Consider the following 25011-nt stretch of genomic DNA (forward strand, 5'->3'; position numbering starts at 1 on the left):
TGTCTCTAGGTCGTTCTAGCTCGCTACAAATTAATGAAAAGGAATACAATAGCAGATGATGATGAATAGGCAATGCCCACTTAATCAATCAACATGGCACTCAAGATATTGCTTAATACTTGACCCCAGACCATGCACACCAATTTTAGTTATATTCTGCCCAAAGGGCTTTCAGATATGTGTTTGTGGTGCCCCCTTTGCATCAAGCTCAAGGGGAAGGGAGCTGCCAAGTTTTATGATGACTGGGCAAACGGTTAATGAGTTATGGCCAATATTTTCTAAGCCCCGCCCATTGCGAGGATATTTTGGTCGATAGCAGTCATGTTTTTTGGCCGCACTGGCTTATTTATGATAGAAATATAGAATTGTATTCATTTTACTGCTTTTCACATGAAAAAATCAATCATGGCGGACTTTTATGGTCGAAGAGGCTCTTTTGTACAACGCGTATGGACTTGTGTGTCAAATTTCAAGTCAGTCCTTGAGTGTCTTGACATTGTGAACCACCAGCATTTAGCTGAGGTCAAAATGTATATTTGTCCAGCCCCTTTGGTTTGTGACCATGTACTTAAATAAAATGACATTAGCCTCTACTGCACTTCTTAGCATGGATAAAGCCTGTTGGCACTGGCATTGTAAGAATGTTAGACTTCACAGCCTCACCACCAAAGTATTTCTAGGTGTTCCTTAAATCAATAGAAGAGAGAGACTGAATGTTAAAATCAAGTTTGAGTTTAATTGGTGGAAATATTTTGTTGAGTGATTAAAATAAATAAATCAGGTCAAAATGTGCAATTAAATAAAACCAAACACACACTAAATCGTAACACACTTAGAGTAGCCTAATTCCTCCTAAAAAGACATTTTAATTAGTATTGCATACAGTATAACTGCATAAAATTGGGGAACTCGTGAAAGGCAGGTTAAATTAACAGTTGAATATGAAATAGCAGAAATATTGTATGGCTCAAGCTCTAAAACACTTGATGCACCATTCCCCTTAGTTTACCCCAAATCTGATACATGTCATTGTCTTTCACACTCCACACCACAGGTTTGTAATATATGAGCCAGAAAGATGTTACAACACATGTTTTCCAGTCAAAACCTTTTGTGCAAAATCTGTGAAGTTTCCCCTTAAATAATGAATATTTGCAGTACAGTAAAAGTGAGTTTACCCACTTATCATTTTTGGGAGATTTAGATTTCTTTTTATTTTCAATTGTTATGGTTGTACTGCTAAAATATCCATGTTTAAGCTTATTTCAGTTTAAAGTTTCTCGGCTACGACAAAGGTACTATAAAGTTTAACATCTGAATTTTCAATTCAGCTGCAATTATGGTTTTTGGTGTATCATCAGGCCTGTTGGTCGTCACCAGCTGGCTCCATGTGAGCGGCTGCTTCATCTTGCTCCTCTGTCGTCTTGTGAAAGAAAGGATATCAGCAGTTATTTTTCTTGTTTTGTGTGATAAGAAAAGCAAAATAAAACATATCCACTCAAACATAATCTACCGGTGCATAATGGAGCGTCTGTGGTGCTGGGTTGGTTTCCTGCACTGGATGTTTTTTCTCCTCTTCATCAGAATCATTGTCTTGCTGTCCATCCGATGGCATATACTGGGGTTCATCTTCCACTTCGGGAAGTGATGGATTTTCCTCATCCTGAATATGGACATGTTTTTACAATAAGATTGTTTAAATGGTAAATGGACTTGCCTTTATGTAGCGCTTTACTAGTCTCTATGACCACTCAAAGCTTTACACTACAGTCACATTCACCCATTCATACAGTGCTGCTTCTATCTATGTACTGTGCATGGTGTCTAACACATTCACACACAGACTGGAGGAATCGTATAACCGACCTTCTGGTTAGTGGACGGCCCACTCTACTCTACCAAGTGTCTCATACTAAGATTTCCTCCACATGGAGGGAACATTTACCTGAGCATCATGTAGAGCCTCTGGTGGAGGATTTGTCTCCTGGGTGGGAGAACAGTCTTTAATAGGAATTGCAGCAAACCCAGGCTGTGGAGCAGGACAGGTGTTTTGAGCCTGGTTTCCTAAGAGCAGCGGTGGTGGCGGCAGCGGCGGCGGCGGTGGTGGGGCTGTGTCCTAAATGTATGGAAAGTGACATGTTAGAGAAAACCAAAGCCTCACCCCAAGCTAGACTCTATCATTTACTGTCCAAAAGTGAATCTCGCTTCTGACTGTGATGTTTGTCTATACAGGGCCACTGCTACCACTTGAGATATGGTGGTCATGTCCTGAGGAAAAAAGATAATGATAATAAAAGGAGGCATTATATTCAACAATAATAATCCAGTTTTTAGGCAGAAAGACAATTAAAACACACAAACTCCTTGGAGGATACACCTGCTGTTATCACTCCCTAATCCCTCTCAAATGTATGTTACAAGATCAGAGCCATGATGCCAGACACACACTGTACTGCATTGCTCTGTATGTGTGTTACTCGTGTATGAGGATTAACTCCAATAGATTAAATCAGCATTCTCCAACAGAGTAGGCTACACCTCCCATCAAATCACAATAGGGGGTAGAATGTACTGTAAATTAAATATAATAATAATTTAATTTAATAATGTAGAACAAAATATGATACTTATTATGAACATATAACAATGTTTGGTTGGTTTGGTTGGTCCAATATTTCTTAGGATGACAAGCTGAACTGAGGGGACATTAACCCATGACCTGATACGACCCTGACCATGTCTACAGCTTTACATTTTGAGCAACTTTTATTCACTTTATAACATGGCCGGTACTGATAAGCAGATTCTTACTGGTTTTGGGTTAACTTTTAGTAGCCTACCCGGACACTTTAACAGCAACCAAAAACCAGCAGAGAAAGCCTCTCAATAAAAACCTGGGCCCTCAGGTTCAAGGTAGAATGGGCTCAATACAGATTAAGACTGATCAAAATAAATAGCATAAATGAGTATTGATATTTTATTTTCACTACTGCATGCATTTCCAAGTGCGAATAATGTTATGTTATAGTAAACTGAACTCTATTACAGACTCAGGTCCATATAACTACAAGTCACACAACACACAGAAAGACAACGTGATGCATAATAAGAGAATATACCTATGCTAAAAGTGCATAATTAATAACAATCATAATAGTAGAAATTAAAAAGGTGGCATCTATGCCAATGTCTCCATCACAGACTGCTATCGGACAGTCTGAGGCATCAAGTCGACAAATAAATCGATAGGCAGCATCATTTCTAAAACATCTTGAGAGAGAGTATCGACAGGAGCATTTACAAACAACGTGTCACTTGCACTGGACCTTCTAGGTCACCAGTGATATTCTCAAAGCGTGTATACAACTTGCAGCACTGCCTATAGGACCTATAGGCTATTTCATCATTTGTTATTTCCGTAAGATGACCAAGATATTCGATCTATTGACGCTATCAAGATAGTATGGCTCGTGGTTTCATTATGAAGCCAACAGGCTAGCTATCTGAACTAAATCGCGGCAAGGCAATTCTATCTGTACAGCCCATTTTTACTTAATCAGTTTGTCTCAAAGGACTTTACATGGCAACACATCTCAAAACTTAAACGTAACATTTCGCTGCTGTAAAGCATCATCACCTCTTCTCTTACCATGTCCCAGTCGTTTGAAGTTTATCTCCAAGCTTCAGAAATCGGAGCAGGAAGTCTCACACAATCTACAGTACGTCCATCGACCCAAAAAAAAAAAAAAAACCCGTTAAACGCATGTAACCCACCTAACGGACCCGCCCTCAGTCTATCACCCGTGGGTGCAATATGTATCGACCGTTCAACTTTTGGTATGTCCCAGTCAGAGCGATTGATATAACAGACCTTCAGGGTAAAACTACCAACACAGAGTATATACAAATGAGTGATAATAATGGCCAGCCACCCAAATTGTTTAACTGAATTCAGCCATACAACATATATTTAAGCTTAATGTTTTCCATAGTTGCATTCCCCCCTGATGGAATTAATATTTTAAAACTACTTTAAAAGGTCTCCACTTTTATTTTGAAAGTCTAGAGACTATACAATTCTCCTGGTGACGACATTTCCGGTTTGTGTTTTTGTTTGTCAAAACAAGAAGCGAGCCCAAAAGAAATCCTCTTGGTTACAGTTACAACCTGTGTCAGTGGTTAATGTACCAACCACCTTGTAAACTAGCGGTGGGCGAGTGAGAGACGTCGCTTGTCCCGTCGTTTCTCCGTCCAGCTCTCCGCCGCCGCGGGATGACAACAAACTATCCGCTAACAGCCAGCTAGGCTAACGCTGAGCCGAAACATTGAGGCAGTAGCAGCAGCAGCAGCAGCTCGTTACCTTTTATCTCCAGCTGACACTTTGCTGAGTGTCCGCCAGCCTCGGAAAGAAGCGGACGTCTCATGGTGGTGTTAGTTCAATGGGGAACTGTCTGTTTTCGCAAGGTGCGGATGACCTGTCTCTGCTGAACGAGTCTGAGGGGGGCAGCCTGCCCGGAGAGCCTCCACCGCCCTACCAGGTGAGCAGCCCGGGGCTCCAGTTAACAACACGCCGGGGACTTAGGATCACATGAGATACCTCATAACTTTGATAAACGATTGCTATCTGATTTATTCATCAGTAATGGACTCTATCTGTGTCGTTCAGTTTGATAAATGCCAGTCTTCAATGCTACAGGAACAAGTCATTTTTTTTTTCAAGCATAAGGCCAAGAAAAGTTCTTTATCAGTTAGTTATATTAAGCGTAACACCAAAGAAAGCAGTGTAAAAATTCTTACTTACCCTTATGCACAGTTTTTTTTCAATTAAAATCAACGTTTATTGTCATATACATTAAAAATACAATGTACAGTTAATGCAATGAAATGCAATATAACTGAACAACTTCCCTCAGCCCTAAGTTATGATAAAAGATAATAAGTACGAGCATAATTTTCTCCTTGTAAAATTATCCTATGTATGAAAATAAATCAATCAATCAGTAAGTAAGTAAAGTAAATAGGCTAACCATTGCAGTGCAAACATCTTCATAGTAATAAAAAAACGTATATTTGTCAGATAGGTTGTTGTTCCAAGCAGCCCGTGTCTTTTCTCAGCACGTAGTCTGTTTCATTGTCTCTTCATGTCAGCACATACTGACCTGTGGGGCCCAGACTATCTGTTGCAGGGCTCTGTAACTCACGCAAGCTGTCCTCTGTTCCTTCTTTTGCAGGAGCGCACCCAACCAGTGCCGGTGTACCATCCCACCCCAGGAGAGAGTCGACTGGCCAGCCAGCTGACTGAGGAGGAGCAGATCCGCATTGCCCAACGCATAGGCCTCATCCACCACCTGCCCAGAGGCATCTTCGACCCAGGCTCCGACCCCTCTGACAAGAAAGTTAAAGAGTGAGTCTCAAACAGGCAGAACTCCTCACATTATTTGTTTCTTTGTCGTTTTGAATGAAGCAGCTGAATAGATAAGTCGTGGTAGCGTGGCTTAGTTACAGTAAAAGTTTGTTAAACATTTTAACAAGAATTCACAGCAGAGTAAACACTGTAAAATATACATGACATAAACTACGCTAGGTCAGAAAATGATCCTGTCATACCATACTAAATTCTCATTCCCTTGTATATCTCACCTGAACTTAGCAGAATTTCTTTGCAAAAATGTTTTGCTTAATTTATTTAGTTATTAAAAAACAATGATTTCTTATATTTTAATGACAAAAAATATGCACATACTTGTTTGTTAATAAGAATGAAATATTTTTTAACATGTAAGTATACTGACCTAGTTATTTACTTTGTGTTTGAAGATAGCGTGATTATAACATACTTTCATCAACAGGTGTGTGATCTGCATGATGGATTTTGAGTATGGTGACCCCATTCGGTTCTTGCCCTGCCTTCACATCTACCACGTGGATTGCATTGATCCCTGGCTGATGCGCTCTTTCACCTGCCCCTCGTGCATGGAGCCGGTAGATGCAGCTTTGCTGTCCACCTACGAAACCAACTGAGCAGCCCCAGGTGGCAGCTTCTGCCTAAAAGTAACTGCACCTTTCTTTTAACCAAAACTGTCCTAGCTATTCAGACAGGTAGCCAAGGCGATGTGGCATTATGCAGATGTGTGGAGGGTGTTTTAGGATGCAGTCAGATGCTGAAAACTGTGCCCCACGGTACATTGCTTAGGTCCGACTATTTGCCTTTAAAAGTAGGACAGTGTGCCAAATCGAGCTAAATGAAGAATATGGAAAAGTGAACACGTAGCAAAAGTAATTTCACTTTTTCTGACTGACAGTCAATTTTAATTTTAGATTTTTATGGCAATTAATTGCATGTCACCAATGTCATTTACTTCCCCCTTTAAGGTATAATGTGCAATATGTTATATAAAATGAAGAAATGTTGGACATACTTCTTAGTTAAATGGATAGAAAACATGGGAGTGAAGTTACTAAGTTTTTCAAATGAACCATGGCCTTGAATGTCATAAAAACAAAGACCCAACTACTGAAATACAATCAGCAAAACACAGAAAAATGAACAAGCTTTCTGATCCGAGTTATTCTAAGAGGTGATTTCAGCTTTTAAAGATATCTAGTTCTATTTTTATTTAACAAGGGTTTGTTGTCTGTACCATTTTCCCTTTGAAGCTGCTTTTGTAAACGTGGATCTGTTTTTTTTGTTTTTTTTCTTCCTTTCTACACCATGGATTTTCCCCTTTGTTTTGCCTCAGGTTTGTGCCCTGTGTTTTGTTTTTAAACATCAGTCGAGTGTGTCCTTTTCATCGTTTACTGTCACTGACATTTACCAAGACAAGATATGCTGTGCTGTCCCTCTTAATGCACCTTGGGAATCCCCTCATCTAGCACTCTGTAGCTTATAGGTTTCATAGGTGTGTGCGCGTGTTGGGTGTGTGTGTGTGTGTGTGTGTGTGTGTGTTCTGAGGGGGTGTTGGGTAGAACCTGACACATTGAGGTAACGTTAATTAACCCTGTCAGTTGTAAACTATGTTGTAGTTACCTCTCTTAATACTTTGAAGCTTTTGGATTTTGTTTTGTGTCGATGGCCTTCTTCTTCTTAAAGCAAGTGATGCATTTCCAGAGCTTCTGAATCTGGTCAAACAAATTTCTGTTACCTTTTGTATTAGACACATGTTCTCTCTGATACTGGCATAATGTATAGCACAAGTGAAATGAGTGAGAAGCTACAGCAGAAGGAAGGAATGTATGTTGAATGTAAAGCATTATTTCAGCTTTTAAAGATTTGGACTGTACAAGTGACAAGATGAAGACTTTTTTTTTTATTTACTCAGGCTGCTGTGCCTTTCAAGGTTGGGGTGAGCCCATTTGCAGTGAAGTACAATCATTTCTGACATGGGTTTTGTTTTACTTGTAGTCGTCCTCTAGGGGGAGACAGATACCAGCATTGTACTGATTTGTGTCGCAGTCGAACAGGCCTAGGATGAAGCCAAAAGTTTGCTCTGGCTGCTGTTAACAATCATTTTGTGTTTTAATTTATAATGTGTGCCACCAGTGCACAAGTTTTACGAAAATCCTGAAAACACAATAAAAGTGGATACCAAATTTTACTTGAGTGCGAGCTGCTGTTTCCTAAAGACAAGTTACGGTTTCTTATCGTTTGGGTAAATCACAGCTCCTTTTTAACTTAAAACACAAGCATAAATTAGTTGTGACATGGTGTTATCATACAACAGCTGGAACAATAAATGACTGTATTTTCCAAATTTGGCCGTATTACAACTTACCATGAACTCCCTGCATGGGAGTTACACAAAATGGACAAACAATTTATAGTGATTTATAGGTCAGTCCTGGATGTCTAGAAGTCAAATCCCTGGGGTTTGGATGGAGTTTTTACAAATACTGACATACTGTATTGTAAGAAAAATCATGGAATAGTACCAGTGGTAATTTCTGAAGGTTCTAGCCTGATAAAAAAACAGGACAAATATAACTGTGTTATAGTTTACCAGCAATTGCGTTCATTGATCTTGCAATCCAAGACCAAAGGCCAGATCAACAGCAGGCACATGGTCAGATGCCAAAACATTAGTGGAAATGTCAACCAGCTGGACTGTGAACATCAGCAGTGTCATACCCAGTCAAAGAAAATAGCTTGCATGGACAGTACCGACGGAAGCACAGACAAGTATCTCACAAAACTGCAAGAGAAAGGGTGTTTTTTCTTGGTTTTTTTAACAAAATATTTTATTTAAAAATATTGTATTTACAGCATTTAAAGCACACTTGTTTCACATGTTATTCCATGCATCATTTCAGTGTTACACAGAAAATAGTAGAATTAAAAACTACACTGTTAAAAATTACACTCTATGTACATACAAATGTGGTTCTCAGTTAAATTACAAAAAATTCACACAGCATTTTGTTATTTATACATTTTAAATCTTACAGACCTACAGTCAGCTATGGCTTTAATAGGCTTACAGTACAAAAGCAAAGATCCTAAGGTCTTCATAGTCAACAGTCCAATACACAGTATGTATTGTTGTGTTTCGTCTCTAGAAAGCGTAGATTCCCATACTGACAGTAGCCAGAGCCACAAAGAGTCCCAGGACCATCCTCAGCAGTGGAGAGGCGTTGATAATGGTTCCAGGGACCTGGAGTGTCTTTACTGATTTGGAGTGTGTGGCAGGGCTCTGTCGCTGGCTTTCAGTGACACACACCAGCTTCTGTAAATCATCGAAGACCTGTAAAAACAAAGACAAGAATGCCCATCAGCTGCTTGAAAGATTAACTTGTATAGTAAAGCTGTTGTCAGTGTGTGATGCCCCTTCTTTTAGGTCTCTTGCTCTGTTTAACCGCCACTGCTCCTCACCTGAATGTTAAACTCGAAGGCTCTGACGGCCTCCTCCAGCACGCCGTTCCTCTCCTCCTCCGTCAGCTCCACACTGTTCATCCGGCTGCGGTACAGCTGTTTGAATAGGTTGGGGCTGGTGACTCCAGGAAAGGCAAAGAACGACAGACCCTCGTTGCTCTTAAGCCCCATGGACTTCTGGGCGATTCGACCCAGGACCTGCCCTCCAGACAGGTCACCGAGGTACCGGGTGTAAGCGTGGGCAAGCAGAAATTCAGGATTTTCTTTACCAATCTAAAGAATCAAGGATGAAAATGTGTTATTCCCATATAGCCTTGCAGACAGAGAGAGATGCGTTTAAAAAAACGTTGAAACAAGTGTCTGTAATGTACCTGTCTGAGTCGGTGGCAGTATCTTTTAGTGGCTGCAGGGACAACGATCTTCTCTCTCCAGTCCTGGCCGTAGAAGAACTCCAGGTCCTTCTCGATGGACTCCAGCCTCGCCAGTTCAGTGGGGAAGTAAATTGGTGCAACGCCAGGGTGGTCTGAGTTCCTGTCCAACTCTTCCTCCAAAGCCTGGTAGATCTCATGCAGCGAGCATAGGAGGAGCTGAACAGGAGAAGGAGGAGAAGAGATGGTGTCAGACCAAAAGCCACTGGATCCCAGTATCATTAGACTGCTGTAGGTAAAGGTTTGCAAAGGTAAGTAAATAAATTATATTATATAATTTATTTGAGCATTTTGCAATATGTTACCTTATATTGTGTGAGGGTGACTTGTGCCCTCTGGAAGCTCATCATCAGTTCTGTGTTTTCTGCCCTGACGTGGCTCTCTTTAGTCACCTTTTTGATTTGTTCAGACAGATCCCTGCAAGAGGCGATGAATCACAATCAGTACAGAAAGCTCAACTTGTAATGTTTTGAAAATAGGTACTTTCTGACCACAGTAATGACTCACTGCAGTTCTCATAGTTTGGCACAATTGACAGAAAACAGACATATAGGGCAAACACTGTACTCGAAAGTACAGTCCCATCATGTGTATGGATCAGTGCACCCAGATGTTTATCTAATGTACTGTAGTAGGCGATGTCTGTGCAGCTGATAAACTTGCAAGCTGAAACACAAAGTCTGCACACACTAGAGACCTACATTGGATGCTGCAGCACAAATGTGAATTTGTGATAAACAAAATCTTGTGCAAGACATTAAGTTTTGAAGAAAAATCTTTGTACCACAGTAAAACTAAATCCAACACTGTGGATGCTAGACTTCTGGTGCAATATGAAGAAGTAATGGAAACAAAATATAGAGATATAATAAAATCAGAGCAGCACATTCCTACCTGTCTGTTATCTGCTCTGTTGGCATCTGCGTCTTATTCTCTGTCTCCATTGTGGCCTTGAAATTAAAAGAAATATGGATTTAGCCTATACATCATAAACCATCTTCTAGCATGATCATTAGTATTATGCAGTGATTCAAGAGGTAGAAAACTTCAACTTGAGATATGATGTTCAGTGTAAATATTGTGTTTTACTCACCAGTTAGGTCTGTTAGTCCGTTAGGTTTTGTCTATGTCCACAGTGATTCACTGTGTCCTCTCAGGATGTCCAGTACAGTTTGTGCTGTGCTCTGTGTGCAATGGTACCGTTTTGTCCCTCTTTTATACCGCCCTCCTTTGTCTCCTCCTCCCTCCAGCAGCAGAATGAAAACAGGAACTCCGTGTCACAAACCTCAGCTAAACATGATCTGGCAACTTCAGCAAAAACAGTAGGAGGGACTGAGAGTTAACATGATGCAGCAACTCTGAGCACAGCTTGAAAAAGTGCAGAGGGAGGGACTAGAGGGGACTTAGCATGAGTAAGGAAGTTTTAGCCATGCCCTGGAAACAGGAGAGGGAGGAGGGCTAAACATGACAATGCAGTTGTGGAATTCCAAAGTTGAACCAGGGGGGAGCAGGAGCACGGCTCTAAACATGACATGGCGAGTTTCTGAGGCCTGACTGGGAGGAGGTGTCGAAACAGTGACTAACCAGACCAAACAATCTCATGACTGTGTCAAGACAATACATCAGACGTTTTCAGTTGGTTCCCAAGAAACAAGTTAAAGCACATTACAGATTTACTGATAAGACTGTCAGCGGTCACATGGAAGACACTGTTCAGCTAAACATGAGTTAACATGCAGGTTCCATGTAGGTAGTGCAATGTCAAGAGGTGGAAGTGACATGTAGTTGTTAAGAATTAACACATTTAAAAAATATATTTTTGAAGTAAGGGTGTGTCCAGTCAAATTAAGGCTAATCTTGAGGCACTTTTTAAATCTGTCCATAGACAATAAGTCCCAAATTTAAAGCTGGGGTAGGCAGCATTTGTTTTAAAAACATTTTTTTTTTTTTTTTTTTAGAAAATTGTGTTTTCCCATTCAGCTATCAGTAAGGAAAGGTCTGTGTGTTTGGGGCAATCACAGTGTTTCTCTATGTATCTGTATGCAGCAGCCTGAAAAGCCTACAGCTCCCAGTATCTTTGAGCAATCAAATCTATTTTGGTCTGGGGGTTCCTGATTAGTTGAGGGGGCCCGCCCTACTCTGTCCTAACAAGAGTAGGGCTGGCCCTTCAACCAACCAGGAACCCCCAGACTATAGATTTGACCATCAAAGATACTACGAAGCAGGTTCAACAGAGCTGTAGGCTAGTTGAGGTATGAGATGATCACATAGGGGTGTGATGTTAGGTGCTCACTCCCTTTTGCTAGTCTAGTTCATGTTAAGCTGCAGGTCCTCAGACAGTTTGAACTTGTGGTTCCTTAAACTGACTTTCTGCATGATTTTGCAACCCGCTGCAGCGATTTGCTCCCAATCAGCCACAGGAGCATCAGTGATGATGTTGGGTGATATGGCCTGGCAAAATTTATGCTGCTCCCATAACACAATTAAGGTCAAGCAATGGACAGACCTGCCAGGTCCGACCATGGCGTACCGGCATTTACACGCTTTTTGAAGAACAAGAGGAATTGGCGACACCGCTGCAGAGTCAGAGAACTGCAGTATGCGAGGGAGAGAGGAGCGCGGACACTGTTTGAAGTAGCAAGTGGTGGTGATGATGACCCCCCCCCCACCACCACCACCACCGCCGCACACGTGTTGACGTCGGCACTTTACATGAAAAGCACAGCGACTCAGATTTTTCCCCTGTGCATTTACACTAGTTTGCTCCTAAATACTGGCTTTATAAAACGAATTTCGTTTTCTTTTGATATCATATTGATATTTTTCCCTTGCATGTAGGCTACACCTCTTCCACAACCCGTCTGTCCAGTCTGGAAAATAATTTCTGCGACGTGCGTGTGTTACGTAGCCAGACTGGACACACACAAGCAAGCAGCAAGCCCAATAATGTCGGCGCAAATCAAAGCAAATGAGAAAACATGATCCATATTTTTTGTGTGAATAATATTTATTGTATTTAACAAAACTGGGTGCTGCCCAACATCATTTTAGGAAAAGTCACAGACTGGTGGACTTCAATGTTTTTTTGTTTTTTTTTTAAATATAGGCTATAGCTATGCACAAATGAAAATCAAAGTCTTCCAGTGAACGGAAGTTGGGGGTTAGTGGAAAGTGGTGCAAAGTACTGACTGGCAGTGGAAACCCTGCTTTAAATTATTATGACATAATCTAAAATAAGGGGCAGAATAAATATGATTCTTCTTCTTTCTGTTCTGTTTCATTTAGATTTGGGAGTTTTTTGTATTTATTGAAGCCTTTCAATGCAAGATGATGTTTCTGACTGATATTGCCGTGTTACCGTGTATCTCGCTTTCAGAGAAATTCCGCTTCTTTCTCCGCTCTCCGTCCGTCTGTTGTCTTCACCGTCTTCCACTGACGTCATTCCACACGTTTCCAGAGTGCACATGGCTACTTAATATGCACGTAACTGATTTGCATTGACCACTTATGGTTGTGTAGGGGCTGGGTATGAGGCGTGTTCTCATCCACGCTTTTCTCAGGTCCGGTGTGATCTATCAAGGGAAATACCGTGCAGCCGCGTGTACGCGGAGTTTGATAGATCTGAAAAGAGTGTATATTTTTTGGTCGTACGCACATTTTGCCTTTCCGTCGTACTGAAAATTTAAGAGGACTTTTACACGCTCTTTGATAAATGAGGCCCCAGGTTTCTTCTGAAGACCATTGTTTGATCACAGGTGCATATAAGTCTAACAATTGCTATGCTGTGATTGTTAGCCTACTTTACACAAAAGAAAAACTCACTTGGCTTAAGAATCACTGTTATCAAAATGATATTTTAAAATTCCATAGGCTACATTTCAATGCCTATAATCTATAGACACATTCAGGGGTTCGTCCACCTCGAGCTGCGGACTCACTGAAAAGCGCATCGCCAGCTGCGACTCCACATCCTTAATTGGTAGCTTAACATGACTCCGCGGCATACAGCGGGGAAGGAAGGAAGGGGAGGGGGAGCTAACCGTGAGTCAGCGGTTTGTCCTCCACACTCACTGGAGCGACTCCAGCCGTGAGTTCACCGAGTCTACCTACGGAAAAGACGAGGTTTTTATCACAAGTTTTTAACACCGTCTCTGTCATTTAGTTGTTAAGTCAATTACCAACCTTCACGACAGGTTTTTTATTTCAATTTTTTTTTTTTAGCTTTGTGTTTGTTTCTGTCGCTCTGTTGTTGTTGTTGTTGACCGTGGCTGGAGGCCAGAAAGGAGGTTCAACACACTCTGGGCCTAATCCTGAACTCTGAGTTGACATAGTAGCCTACTTTGTGAGGTGAAACTCCTGAGTTTTCATTTCCAGAACAGCTGATCTGAGTTAGTTCAGTCGACTCTGAGTTGAGCTCGTGCCTGACGACTGGTAAAAAGCCATCTTCAATGGGGCTCCGATACTCACCAAGGCAGCAAGGGAGAAAACAGGAAGCAGACAGTTTTTTGGGGAAAAAAAAAAAAGTAGCCTAATAGCCTACAGCTGCGGCATGGATCTATAACATCCATGGGCTGCGGCCATAGTAAGAATCACTGACAGACTGGCTGAGAATAGATGTGGTCGTGGCTCCTCACTTTGGTTTTTATTCATATTCCACACATTAAACAAAGTAAAAGTTTATTCAGTGGATATTTCAACTTGTAGCAGCTTTTACCACCAACAGATGCTGATTAACACTGAATAGATGAATCTGTGGAAGAAGGAGGTGGTGCTCACCTCCACTGCTCCTGGTTGAGGCTGAGGGCATCAGTCACCCCCAGGACCCAAGGCAGACATACACTTACATACAGATAGAACTAGAAGTCATTTAATGTTATCCTCAAAATTAGAAACACGGACTGTACAAAATTAATTTTCAGCTGCAACTGAATGTCAACACTAGGCTGACATAAGGAGCTGGACTTATCATAATGCATTTACAGTGTATGGCTCAGGGCCGGTTCTAGGCAGGCATATATGAGGGGGCAGTCAGAAATGTGAAGGGGGCATCATGTGAACACATCATGCTCCAGCACTTTTTTTTCTCTGTGCTTATAGTAACTTCATTGAATTGGGTTGTTGACTATGTGTCCAACCCCAACCTGGAGAAGTGGACTGCACTTTGTCTGGGGGGGGGTCTACTATGGTCAAGGTAGTCTTAAGAATAAAAAGAACAGAACATTTCAGAAAAGGACAGTGTCCATTTTTCGGCAGATTTTTGTGCGACTGCAGATAATTTTGTCAACTTGTAATATACACATTTTTTGAGTATATTAAAATGTGCTTTCTCAACTTCTAAAATTTGGATTTGAGGTGGCAAACATTTATTTGAGGGGGCGCTGCCCCCTCTTGCCCCTGCGTAGAGCCGGCCCTGGTATGTCTGCACTAATGTTATAACATGTTGTCTTGCAGTGGTAATTTTTCTGCAGATTAATCAGTTCTGTTCTGTGCTGCTTTGTGGCAGTCTTTTGCAAGTTTATGGCTGTGTGAGTTCATGCTCTGCAGTTTAGTACATGTTGTCTTATCTCAGCTGTAAGAGTCGAAGGTCATTGTAGTGGTGTGAATAATTTGGTGCACTTTTGCTCTGAGATTTTGTTATGACTACAGTTTCTTTCATGAGATATTATTCTGTAGCTACATTATGAATGTATGTGTGAATGTAACACTATTACCATTACTTTGTTTAACTGCTGATATGGGAAATACATTACTGTTGTTTTGTCAGTCATCTTAAATCTATCTTCTTTTCAGAAACAAAAATGCTCCTTCAGCAAAATGCGACGACAGTCTGGTAAGGAGTAGCCTAAACTTTGCATGCACCCATGCACCCACCCATGTGTGTACTGTATTAAAAAAGTAATCATGTGACTACAGTGTCTAAAGGTGCAGAAATTGGAAATTTCTTAAGAGGAGGACATTTATATTTTCATTTAAATTTATGAATATGATTTTCTTTTTAAATTGCAGATAAATCATTCATCATCAGTCGTTAAAAGTTCATGTGAGGTTTTTGCTTAGCCTATCTTGTTAATTGTAAACCTATAAAGATGAAAATTAAGGTTTTGATAAGGCCATCTTTATATTGTCTCTTAATTGCAGGTAGTAGAGGAACTGAGCTTAATGAGGCCTCGGCCTTCCTGTCTGCCTGTCCAGTCAGCATGTCACACCACAGATGGGGAGAGAGAGGAGGAGGGGAAGAGGTGAGAGAACAGACGAGTTGTAATAAACATGGTAGTTAATACATTTTTATATTGAAAGAAATCAGTACAAATGTAATCTTTAAAGAGGCCAGACAAAACTTTTTTTTAAAACGTTATCCCCAAATTACAAATCCTGAACTGTTAAAACTCTTAATCGATCAGGATCAATACAAAATTCCTTTGCTTTCACTTACCATTTTCTGCCTATTCTTTGAACTAATATATAAACTGTCTCCCAGGATAGTGACAACAACCTGTTGTGTTCATGTTGTACAGCAGAGAGCAGCATTGAGCTGCATTGAAACTTCTCCCAAGTATCCTCTCCACTTTCACCATCACTCATCAGTTTTCTTCCTCTGTGTTTCTTCCAGGAAAGTTCAAGCTCCATGCAGGAGAACTCAGTTTATGTAGATGACCGGCACAGCATAGTAGACAGCACCACTAGCCCAGCGCTAACCCTTCCTGCCACTCCAGTAACCCACAGGCCTTGTCTGTCAATGACTGACACCTGTAGTCCCTTCAGTCCCTGGGATGCTCTCAGATCCAGGTGTAAGACTCCTGGCTGTTGTGATAGGGGTCCTGTAAGTGCTGCAGCCCACCTACACCTCCTTGGGGAATCCTTGTCCTTGATTGGGCAACATCTTCAGGAGACAGATGTGAGTAGATTCACTGAGGATAAAACACACCGTTTGTATCGCTGTGCCTCCATAATGGGATGACTTTAAAAATCATGACGTAACCTGAGGTGTTGTATTATGAACCCGGAGTATTACATGGTTTTCATCTTTGGCTGGTCATCTTTTAAACTGACAGATGTGGGATGTTATGCCCATCTGGCACAGCAGACGAGCAAATATGTGAACAAACACAACAAATGGTGATGAGTAAATCCAGCCAGCTGCACTAGGCAACAAAATGAATGCTAGAAAGGCTGCAAAGTATTATGCATGCTCTTTTAGACAGACGTATAGGAACAATTATTACATAATTTAAATTTTATACACATGCTATATGTATTTAAATGTTTCGACTACTGCAGTCTTCCTCAGAAGGGTCACCTGATGTTGTGTCTTATCAGCTGATGTTCCGTGTCATAAACCTACTGTAATCGAACTACTAGAATGACTTGTGGACACTGAGAGATGAAAATACAGAGCGAGCGAGATAGGGTTGAAACAATTTGTGTGCCATATAGTTGAGAAATATTTAGTGATTTCGAATGTGGTGAATTTTATTCTGGAGCTGAACAATAAATCAGATTTGATTAGTTGTAAGAAGCCGCTGTGTAAAATTAAGAGAAAAGTTCAAATTTAACCTTGTTTTCTTTTGTAGATATTGGACGTGTAAATCAGATTACACTTAGTTTGCTTACTGCGCAAAGAAAACCACCGGAGCAAATTACACACATAAAATATCACATAAATAATGAACAGTGGCCAAACATGTTTACATGATCACCAAGCTTGGAAAACTGTTTTTTATTCAGGCTGTTTTGTTAAAGTAATAATGTTGTTCATATTGATCTGCTTGTGTTGCAGATTTTTTTTTTTAATTTTTAATTTAAGAAATTATATTATGTTTCAGTCATAAATACGTAAATATTACATCAAAGAATGTGTGGGAAAGTTTTTACATATTGATGCTTATGGAAGAAAGATGAGGAAAACTACCAAAATAATTCCTTTATTTTAGGATATTCATGTTAGCGTAGATTGAATATATTCAGAGTAGTTTTCTCTTATGAGATTTTTAAAACGACTGATTCTTATGTAAAGTATTCTGGGAAAATTTATGGAAAGACATTTTGAAGGCTGTGTGATAAAGCAGTCCTGAAATTTAAAACACTTGACTGGTTTCTCTGCTCCAGTCAACAGGAATCTTTTTTTTTGCAATGTCCCTCTGTCCGAAGCTTATAGCTGAGCAAAAGATCAAGAGGGGTGTGTTTTGTTTATTTTTCTGGAGAACATGCATCATATTGAATGAATTAAAGAATCTTTAGTGTCTCTGCAGAAAATGGTGTGCATGTCCGGCAGCTTGTCTCTGCTCTTGGACTCCCTGCTGTGTGCCCTGGCTCCTCTAATCTGCCTCACTGCACAGATACCGGAGCTCAGGAGCTGCACACAACACACACTGGTGAGACACACCTGCCACACACACAGACACACATTTGTCCACATATGCACAAGTGACTGCACATGATTGTTCAGCCAGTTTTTTTTAATCACCTCACTGGGATTTTTTTTTTTAAATGTCTTTCTTAAGGCATCAACTCTGGAAAACATTTCTTATGTGATGCCGGGACTTTGAGTGATGATGAAGACTGGCCACACACATCCTGTGATACGCTGAAAGAAATTTTGAATAATTTACATGTAGAAATGTTCACTTGAATATAGTAGTTCATGTTTTTGTGTTGGTTGTTTAATTAAAAGATGTATTTGAGCAACACATTATGCACACGTCTTCATTAGAACTGGTACCAGAGCCAATTAATATCCTCTTAGATTTCTTCTTAGATCTAATGTTAATGCCATTTCCACAGTTAAAAAAAAATCTGGAGAAACTGTAAGAATGCATCAGCCAGTTTACAGGAACATAACTATATTCTCAGCACCTCTGATATGTGAATCTTGGGTGATGATATATTGACTGCTCATTACTAGTAGACAGTTGATGCAGAAGCCATTGGGCACATGTGTGATTGTCACATTGACAAGCTCTTCCAATAAACCACGAGCAGCTGTATATGATTCAACATTTTCCAACAGTTATTGGCTTATTTTACTCACTCTTAGCAGTGAGTTTTGTTGTGGAGTGTAACAGTGAAGCAGATATTATGAGACCGTCTGTCTGTAACCACTCAAATTATCAATAAATTCAACAGCTATGGACGACCCAGACTCAGTAGAATGGAAACATGATGCTTTAGAGGTTTAGACTCTAAATAAAGAAACTGCAAAGAGCTAGTTCCACATCAGTTCACATCTGATAACACACAACAAAAGCAGAAATGCTTCCAATGACATTTTAACTTCATATCTGTTCAGTCACACCCCAAGGTGGTGGTTGCAGCACGTCCTAATATTTTTGGTGATATTTTACCTTGATGAATTAAAACCTGCGGCGACAGCTAATCTGATAGACATCCCCATGTTCTGACAACGTCATGGGCGTCACCAATAAAACTTAAGGTAGAATGATTCACATGTGCCCGGGGATACTCTTCCTCCACCCCATCTTGGAATGCTTAGCAGTCGGCAAACAAAGAAACCTGTTGTGCATGAAAAGTATATACTAAAGAGTGTGTTCATTTGTGCATGTGCTCAAAGTTGGGAGTGGTGAGACAGGAGGTTCCCTGAAACGGCAAAGCTCACTCAGCTAGGCAGCTCTCAGTCGACTGAGAAGCTCTCTGGATGAGACATAACTCTGTGACAGCTGAACAAACGGAGCACTAAAAGAGACGATACATGAACACGACATCAACACAAGCCTGAGTGAGTATGTTTCTTATGATTTGGTACCTTTTTGTACCTGGTTACTTGTAAGTGGTAATGAACTATAGCAATTATATTAGTTTTTGTTTTTTGTTTTTTGGGGGGACCATATTGAGCATATTATCATTGGATCACAATAATTTGCCCATTTGTGGACTAGTGTCATTCCAGCAGCTGTGTGTCAGTCTGGGTTGTCAGTGTTATGTATTATGTGACAATGATGATCTTTATTTTAAGTATTGGTTTAAGGAAAAGTTTGAGTTTCACTTAAGAAGTAATAATACATGTTTCGTAATATCCTGGTGAACTTGCAGTGTAAAATGTTGGGTCTTTACTGTTAGACGAGTTGTACCTGTGGATGTGTTTATAGTGTGTATGTTTGTGGATCATTACAAATAGAAAATCCCAGGCAGAATGTAGTCGGACAGGACTGGCGAGGTGTGGAGTGTCAGGCACACTTAATAGGATTGGATGTGGGATATTAAACACAAGCGTTCACTTCCTCACACAAGGAAGAAAGGTGATTAACCTGCAACGCAACTTTTCCCAGTGCTATGTGTGATATCACCTTCTCAAGTCCTTATAGATGAACTTTTGATAATGGCCACACATGTATGAACATGCATTGTCACAACATGCCCACCTTCCTGTCTCCATTTGCAGCAATGAGTGAACACTTGAGAGGGAGCTACAACGGCTCCTCGACCCCTGACCTGAGGCTTGTTCTTTTGGGAAACCTCGGATGTGGCAAGACATCATCAGCAGACACGGTCCTGGGCGAGCTGTCCCCCATCTTCTCCACTGCCTCCAGGAGCTGCCAGCTGCGACAGGGCTTCTCTGAGGGCAGGAATCTCACCCTTGTGGAGGCGCCAAGATGGTACTGGAGTGGTGGCAAGATGGAGGACAGCGTCAAGCGTGAGACAGAGAGAGCAATGACTCTGATAGCACCAGGTGCACATGGTGTTTTGCTGCTGGTGCCAGTTAGCCAGTTCACAGAGGTTGGTTTTTTGACGCTTCAGTTGTCATAAAACTTGTTATAAAAGGCATGCAGCTTACAATGAATTTGACAATTATATTCCCTGGTGTTCAAAGGTGGAGGGCCGTGTGCCTGCAGAACTGGTTGAGGTGTTTGGGGAGGAGATAATGGACCACACCATGGTCCTGCTGACCTGTGGGGACTACTTGATGGGAAAAACAGCAGAGGTATGAGAGTGTACACATGGCCTCTTTCAAGTGGACTATCCTGTTTATTTGTACACATTTTGAAACCAAAGCAACTTTTGCAAGTCTATATTTGCACAAATCAAATTGTTTTCCCACAGGAATACCTGCAGAAAGAACACCCAGGCCTGAGGCAGATCATTGATCGCTGTGGAGGGAGGTATCATGTCATCAATAATCGTCAGCAACAGGACAGGGAGCAGGTTCGCGAGCTGCTGGAGAAGGTACAAACAAGACTCACTGTCAGAATAACATCAAAGTTTGCACATTTTAGCTCATTTCTCAATATATACTGTTTGATGACATTTTGTTTCCACTGTCCATCGTCATTTGATTTTTTTTAAAATCAGTTTGTGTGTTTTCTTTTTGTAAAGATGTTTTTAATAATTCATTTTAATTGCATAATCTATGTGTCTGAGTTTTTTCTTTTTTGTCTCGGCACACTCGTGCAGTTTCACCCTCATACAGTCACACCCAGTCATAGTCACGACCAGTTTTGGTTTTAATGATTCAAGATGAATTACCCATGGGCATTCCTCCAATGAAGCAGGTTTTGTCAAATGTAACATTTGAAGGGTACATGTGGGTTATTCTTTGTCATTTGATGTAACAGGTGGACAATATGGTGCAGAAAAACGGGCTATACCACATGAAAACAGTCCAGGAGGAGACAGAACTGGAAAAACGGGTAAAGGAGAGAAAGCAAGAACTTATGGAAAGTTTCAGAGCTCAAAAGGAGGAAAGGAGAGAGATGGTCACATCAACGTGCATCCCAAACACAGAAAAAGACGGGAGTAGTGATACAGGAGATGTGTTCAGTGCCACCTTGGAGAAAAGGAGAGGACAAGAGAGGGATGTGGTGGAAAACAGAATAGATGAACGTCAAGCAACCAATGGGCCTCACTCATCTCCAGCACCAGAGCAGTCATATTCAAAGGAGCGAGATGACAGCCAGAAGAGGAGGACGCCCAGTTTTAGACTAAATGCAGGTAAGTGACAGTGAATCAATTCATCACTATATTTGAAATAACCTCAACATGTATGACCCATATTTACTGTTTTTCCTCTGTAGATGGAGCTCTACTCTCACAAATGTCTGAGGCTCAAACATCTCCAAAAGTTAGAACTACTTGTAAGTCACAGCACCTCGGTGTCTCATATTATATCGCTCAACATCTCACATGACGTTAGATGATAAAATAATGGCGATTCTCTTTTAAACCCTTTAGTTCATCACAGAATCAACAGCTTTGAGAAGCAATCGCCTGAGGTGTCTCCGACAACTTCTCCTCATTCGCTCGTCTTCTCCCTCCCACACTCCTCGCCAACCTTCGCTGACTCTCCTTCCTCGTTCCGCTGCTCTACCTCCTCATCCACCTCCACTTCAACCTTTACCAATCCTCCCTCATCCTCTTCATCCTCCTCGTCCGCTTCAGAGCTGCGCCTGGTGCTGCTTGGGCGATCTGGAGCGGGGAAAAGTGCAGCTGGTAACAAGATCCTAGGGTGGGAGGAGTTTGTGTCACAACCGGACAGCCTCACAGCCATCACGCAGGCGTGTGAGAAAAAGAAAGCACTGATTGAAGGAAGAAGGGTTAGTGTTTTAAAAGTTATGATGAACCCGTTCGCTCACATGTTTTCATTTTCCTTCCACTGATTACACTATGTGCCAAAACCCCCAAAAATCTAAACTTTGGCCCCCTCTTCTTGTTTTGTGACATAAAACAATAGAACCTGGCAGGTTTCCCATGAGTTGACTTTGCTCTTACATTACTGCATATGTGCCCTCTCTGTCCTGCAGGTGGCGGTGGTGGATACCCCAGACTGGTTTAATACACAACAAACTCCAGATGAGGTGCGAGCTCAAATCTCCTCCTGTGTTGCTTTGGCCAGTCCTGGTCCTCATGCCTTCCTCCTGTGCGTCCCCATAGACCAACCTGCAAAGACTGAGCTCCAGGCACTGGGAGCTCTCGAAACTGTTTTTGGCCTGGAGGCAGTGCAGAGCTACACGCTGGTGCTCTTTACTCACGCAGATCGTTTGAGGGCAAGTGGGAAGGCAGGCAACAGCAGCATGGAGACATACATTGCCAGGCAGAGGGAGGATTTGTTAAAACTTGTGGAGAGATGCAGAGACAGGTTTCATGTGATGGAGAGTGGAGGAGGCGAGAAAGAGCGGGTGAATGTGGTGGAGCTGTTAGAGAAAGTGGAACAGACAGTGAAGGAGGCCGGAGGGCAGTGTTACTCTTGTCCCGCTTTCCAGGAGGCAGAGAACAGAGTGAGGCAGAGACAGCTGGAGATAGCGAGGGAGAGAAGAGGGAAAAAGCCAGAGCAAGAACCAGGAGTCGTTGGACAGCTCAGCTCTGAGAGGCGGGCGCTCCATACCTACATGCAGCCTGTGGCTGAGGCAGAAGAGGAAGTGAGAGAGGATGAGATTGAGAAAACAAGGGATGAGGCAGAGATGAGTATAAGCACCATGAATATTGAAAGCATTCCTCCCATTACGCTTTCCAGCTTGACCCCGTCACTCTTAAGTTCACTTATGGAGAAAATGCAGAATAGTGCAAAAAACATACCCAAACTGTTGTCAGATAGCTCTGTGTGGGTTGGTGAGGAAGCAAAAAAGGTGAGGAGTAGTCCAATGTGGGGGAAAGTTGGCAGCAGAGCACAAAACGTCCAGAAGATGGTGGTCGATAGTTCAATGTGGAGTAAGGTGGGAGCTGGTGCTGGACATGTGTCCAAAGCCGTAGGAAACAGAGTTCCCAAGGTGGTGGTGGATGGCTCTGCATGGGTGGGTTCTGGAGCAAAAGCAGCTGCAGCAAGTCCCATGTGGGGAAAAGTGGGTTCAGGGGCCAAGGTAGTGGCAGGCAGATCAGTGAGTGTTGGGGCTGGGATCGGAGCCGGGGCGAAGAATCTGGCGCAGAGTCCGATGTGGGGAAAAGTAGGAGCAGGGGCCAAAACCGGAGCTAAACTGGTGGCAGACGGTTCAGTGCGAGTTGGAGCCGGAATCGGTGCTGGTGCAAAGAAGGTGGCACAGAGTCCGATGTGGGGGAAGGTGGGCTCAGGGGCCAAAGCAGGGGCCAAAATGGTGAGGGAAAGCTCAGTGTGGGAGAAAATGGCAACCACTGCTAAACAGGTGCCCAAGGTTGACATCGTGGGCGCTTTGCTGGGTCTGCTGCTAGGTGTGTTTTTGGGGGGCATCATCGGTGCAGTTGTTGGGGCAGCTGCTGGATCAGCAGTAACTGAAGTGGGCAGAAGAAAACTCAGCAAGAGAAACACAAAGACAGACGAAGCTGCAAAAAAAATGGAGGGAACTGTGAAGAACAGTATTGACTCAGTGGTAAAACAAGGAGGGAAAGCACTAAAAGGTGAATGAACGATTGAACGGAGCATGTTTGTAAAACAAATGTAACAAATGTAAAATATTTTTTCTGCTGTGAATTAATACATGAAAGTATATAGCGGTCAATTTCTAGGTCTTAATAATCTTGGATTAACTTTGGCTAAATAGATTAGGGCACATGACAAGTTTTTAGTTGCTTATCTTGTATAGAGTTTGAAAGATGTAGCAAATCCTCTATGATAATATTAGAGTTAAATACAGTAACAATGGCGTTATTATTCTTGCTAACTCTTTAACCAAGAATGTGTCATCTTCTCACGATAAATTAATGTTTTTTTTAATATTATATTACACATACAGTAGCTACACTGTACTCACTCAGTTCACACTACTAATCCTAAAACATTCATTGTAGACTTAATGTAATTGTCTGTTGTCAGTGTTGTTGTCTTCACAATTCGGCACAAAAGGTCTCAATACATATTTTGTTGTGAATATGATCTGTTTTAAAACGATAAATAAAGGATTCATCTGATATAGATATATATTTTCAACGTTTCCAGTGTTCATTCAATGCTGGCCTGTTTTTGCATTTACTAAACCTTATGGCCTGCTAAGCCCCAAGGTTGTATCCTCATCCTAAAGCTCAGAACACTTCTAGCATGACCACTCCTCATGAGACGTGAAGGTTTAGTCGGTACATGACCGGTGAAATGGAGCCATTGGTATTTCTGTGTGCATGTGGGTGTAACTCTGATGGCAAGAGGGGCACAGCAGAGGGTTGGGAGAGGAGGGGTGGAGGCATGGCCATTATCTCTAAGTCCCAGCCAGGCCAGCATCACCCTGCTTGGCTTGCTCTATCAGAAGAGGGGAAGAGGTTTAACACCCCAGCAGTCTCAACGTAACGCAGTGTTTTTCAACCTTGGGGTCGGGACCCCACGTGGGTTCACCTGGAATTCAAATGGGGTCGCCTGAAATGTGTAGTAATTGATTAAAAAAATTACTGATAATTTTTTTTTAACGAGTTGTTCTTTTAAAAATTATTATTAAAAACACCACACACAATCTTAAACAACTGTATTCTATACTTTCACTTTCTTGAAAATAAAGAGCTCAAATAAAATGCAGCATATAAAAATATCTGAGCTGGTGCATCTTGATTGACAGCCACGTTCATGTGACTGCACATGATCGCAGTGTCGCCAAACATTTGTGATGTCAAAATGGGGTCACCAGCCAAAAAAGGTTGGGAACCACTGACCTAACGTTATACAGTTTTAATTTGACCAGTATTGGGCATCACAGTGACAGCAATATTTATAATACAAATACTGCAACTTGTATTCTGCTAAGCGGGCAGAGCACATGAATTTAGGCCAAAATGGCAGTTTCAGCGACTAAATCTATCAATAATATTTGTTAAAAA

General features: G+C 41.6%; 5 protein-coding genes across 6 annotated transcripts; 3 read left to right on the forward strand and 2 right to left on the reverse strand.

Moving 5' to 3' along the window:
* Window positions 1-716: 716 nt before the first annotated feature.
* LOC146991595 (uncharacterized) lies at window positions 717-3783 on the reverse strand. Its single transcript, XM_085774885.1, has 4 exons — window positions 3650-3783; window positions 1946-2116; window positions 1514-1663; window positions 717-1423 (listed from the first exon to the last, which is right to left on the reverse strand). Exons 1-4 carry the CDS (start codon window positions 3650-3652, stop codon window positions 1358-1360), a joined length of 390 nt encoding a protein of 129 aa, XP_085631011.1. The 5' UTR covers window positions 3653-3783; the 3' UTR covers window positions 717-1357.
* Window positions 3784-4093: 310 nt separating this feature from the next.
* Window positions 4094-7595, forward strand: rnf11a (ring finger protein 11a). Its single transcript, XM_085774898.1, has 3 exons — window positions 4094-4538; window positions 5232-5404; window positions 5850-7595. The coding sequence occupies exons 1-3, from the start codon at window positions 4440-4442 to the stop codon at window positions 6019-6021; spliced, it is 444 nt and encodes a 147-aa protein (XP_085631024.1). The 5' UTR covers window positions 4094-4439; the 3' UTR covers window positions 6022-7595.
* A 611-nt stretch (window positions 7596-8206) lies between these two features.
* Window positions 8207-10484, reverse strand: hmox1b (heme oxygenase 1b). Its single transcript, XM_085775353.1, has 6 exons — window positions 10388-10484; window positions 10189-10244; window positions 9600-9711; window positions 9238-9453; window positions 8867-9139; window positions 8207-8738 (listed from the first exon to the last, which is right to left on the reverse strand). Exons 2-6 carry the CDS (start codon window positions 10236-10238, stop codon window positions 8550-8552), a joined length of 840 nt encoding a protein of 279 aa, XP_085631479.1. The 5' UTR covers window positions 10239-10244; window positions 10388-10484; the 3' UTR covers window positions 8207-8549.
* Window positions 10485-13315: 2831 nt separating this feature from the next.
* hmgxb4b (HMG box domain containing 4b) lies at window positions 13316-18108 on the forward strand. Its single transcript, XM_085775385.1, has 6 exons — window positions 13316-13416; window positions 15085-15124; window positions 15433-15533; window positions 15905-16189; window positions 17544-17703; window positions 17793-18108. Exons 2-6 carry the CDS (start codon window positions 15109-15111, stop codon window positions 17921-17923), a joined length of 693 nt encoding a protein of 230 aa, XP_085631511.1. The 5' UTR covers window positions 13316-13416; window positions 15085-15108; the 3' UTR covers window positions 17924-18108.
* Window positions 17550-24124, forward strand: LOC146991599 (uncharacterized). 2 transcript variants are annotated; one of them, XM_085774925.1, is made up of 8 exons: window positions 17550-17666; window positions 19691-20025; window positions 20120-20230; window positions 20350-20472; window positions 20862-21237; window positions 21321-21380; window positions 21478-21839; window positions 22047-24124. In XM_085774925.1, exons 2-8 carry the CDS (start codon window positions 19693-19695, stop codon window positions 23616-23618), a joined length of 2937 nt encoding a protein of 978 aa, XP_085631051.1. In that variant the 5' UTR covers window positions 17550-17666; window positions 19691-19692; the 3' UTR covers window positions 23619-24124. The 2 variants fall into 2 exon arrangements, with proteins under 2 accessions (XP_085631051.1, XP_085631040.1); XM_085774914.1 differs by lacking the exon at window positions 17550-17666 and adding an exon at window positions 18853-19027.
* Window positions 24125-25011: the final 887 nt, after the last annotated feature.

This window comes from Trachurus japonicus, chromosome 1, assembly GCF_045865225.1.
Source record: "Trachurus japonicus isolate A0001 chromosome 1, Traja_1.0".
NCBI lineage: Eukaryota > Metazoa > Chordata > Actinopteri > Carangiformes > Carangidae > Trachurus > Trachurus japonicus.

Bases quoted from the DNA above. Each gene is read 5' to 3' on its own strand.
- LOC146991595 (XM_085774885.1), bottom strand. The intron at 1,664-1,945 runs GTAAATGTTCCC...GTCCATATTCAG, and splicing joins AGGCTCTACATGATGCTCAG to GATGAGGAAAATCCATCACT. The intron at 1,424-1,513 runs GTAGATTATGTT...TTCTTTCACAAG, and splicing joins AGACGCTCCATTATGCACCG to ACGACAGAGGAGCAAGATGA.
- hmgxb4b (XM_085775385.1), top strand. The intron at 15,534-15,904 runs GTGAGAGAACAG...TGTTTCTTCCAG, and splicing joins AGAGAGGAGGAGGGGAAGAG to GAAAGTTCAAGCTCCATGCA. The intron at 17,704-17,792 runs TCCACATATGCA...AATGTCTTTCTT, and splicing joins CACACACAGACACACATTTG to AAGGCATCAACTCTGGAAAA.
- LOC146991599 (XM_085774925.1), top strand. From the start codon at position 19,693: ATGAGTGAACACTTGAGAGGGAGCTACAACGGCTCCTCGACCCCTGAC. The intron at 20,026-20,119 runs GTTGGTTTTTTG...TGGTGTTCAAAG, and splicing joins CAGTTAGCCAGTTCACAGAG to GTGGAGGGCCGTGTGCCTGC. The intron at 21,840-22,046 runs GTTAGTGTTTTA...TCTGTCCTGCAG, and splicing joins CACTGATTGAAGGAAGAAGG to GTGGCGGTGGTGGATACCCC.
- hmox1b (XM_085775353.1), bottom strand. From the start codon at position 10,238: ATGGAGACAGAGAATAAGACGCAGATGCCAACAGAGCAGATAACAGAC. The intron at 9,712-10,188 runs GTAGGAATGTGC...CGCCTCTTGCAG, and splicing joins ACAGAGCAGATAACAGACAG to GGATCTGTCTGAACAAATCA. The intron at 9,140-9,237 runs GTACATTACAGA...TTGATTCTTTAG, and splicing joins ACTGCCACCGACTCAGACAG to ATTGGTAAAGAAAATCCTGA.
- rnf11a (XM_085774898.1), top strand. From the start codon at position 4,440: ATGGGGAACTGTCTGTTTTCGCAAGGTGCGGATGACCTGTCTCTGCTG. The intron at 4,539-5,231 runs GTGAGCAGCCCG...CTTCTTTTGCAG, and splicing joins AGCCTCCACCGCCCTACCAG to GAGCGCACCCAACCAGTGCC. The intron at 5,405-5,849 runs GTGAGTCTCAAA...TTTCATCAACAG, and splicing joins TCTGACAAGAAAGTTAAAGA to GTGTGTGATCTGCATGATGG.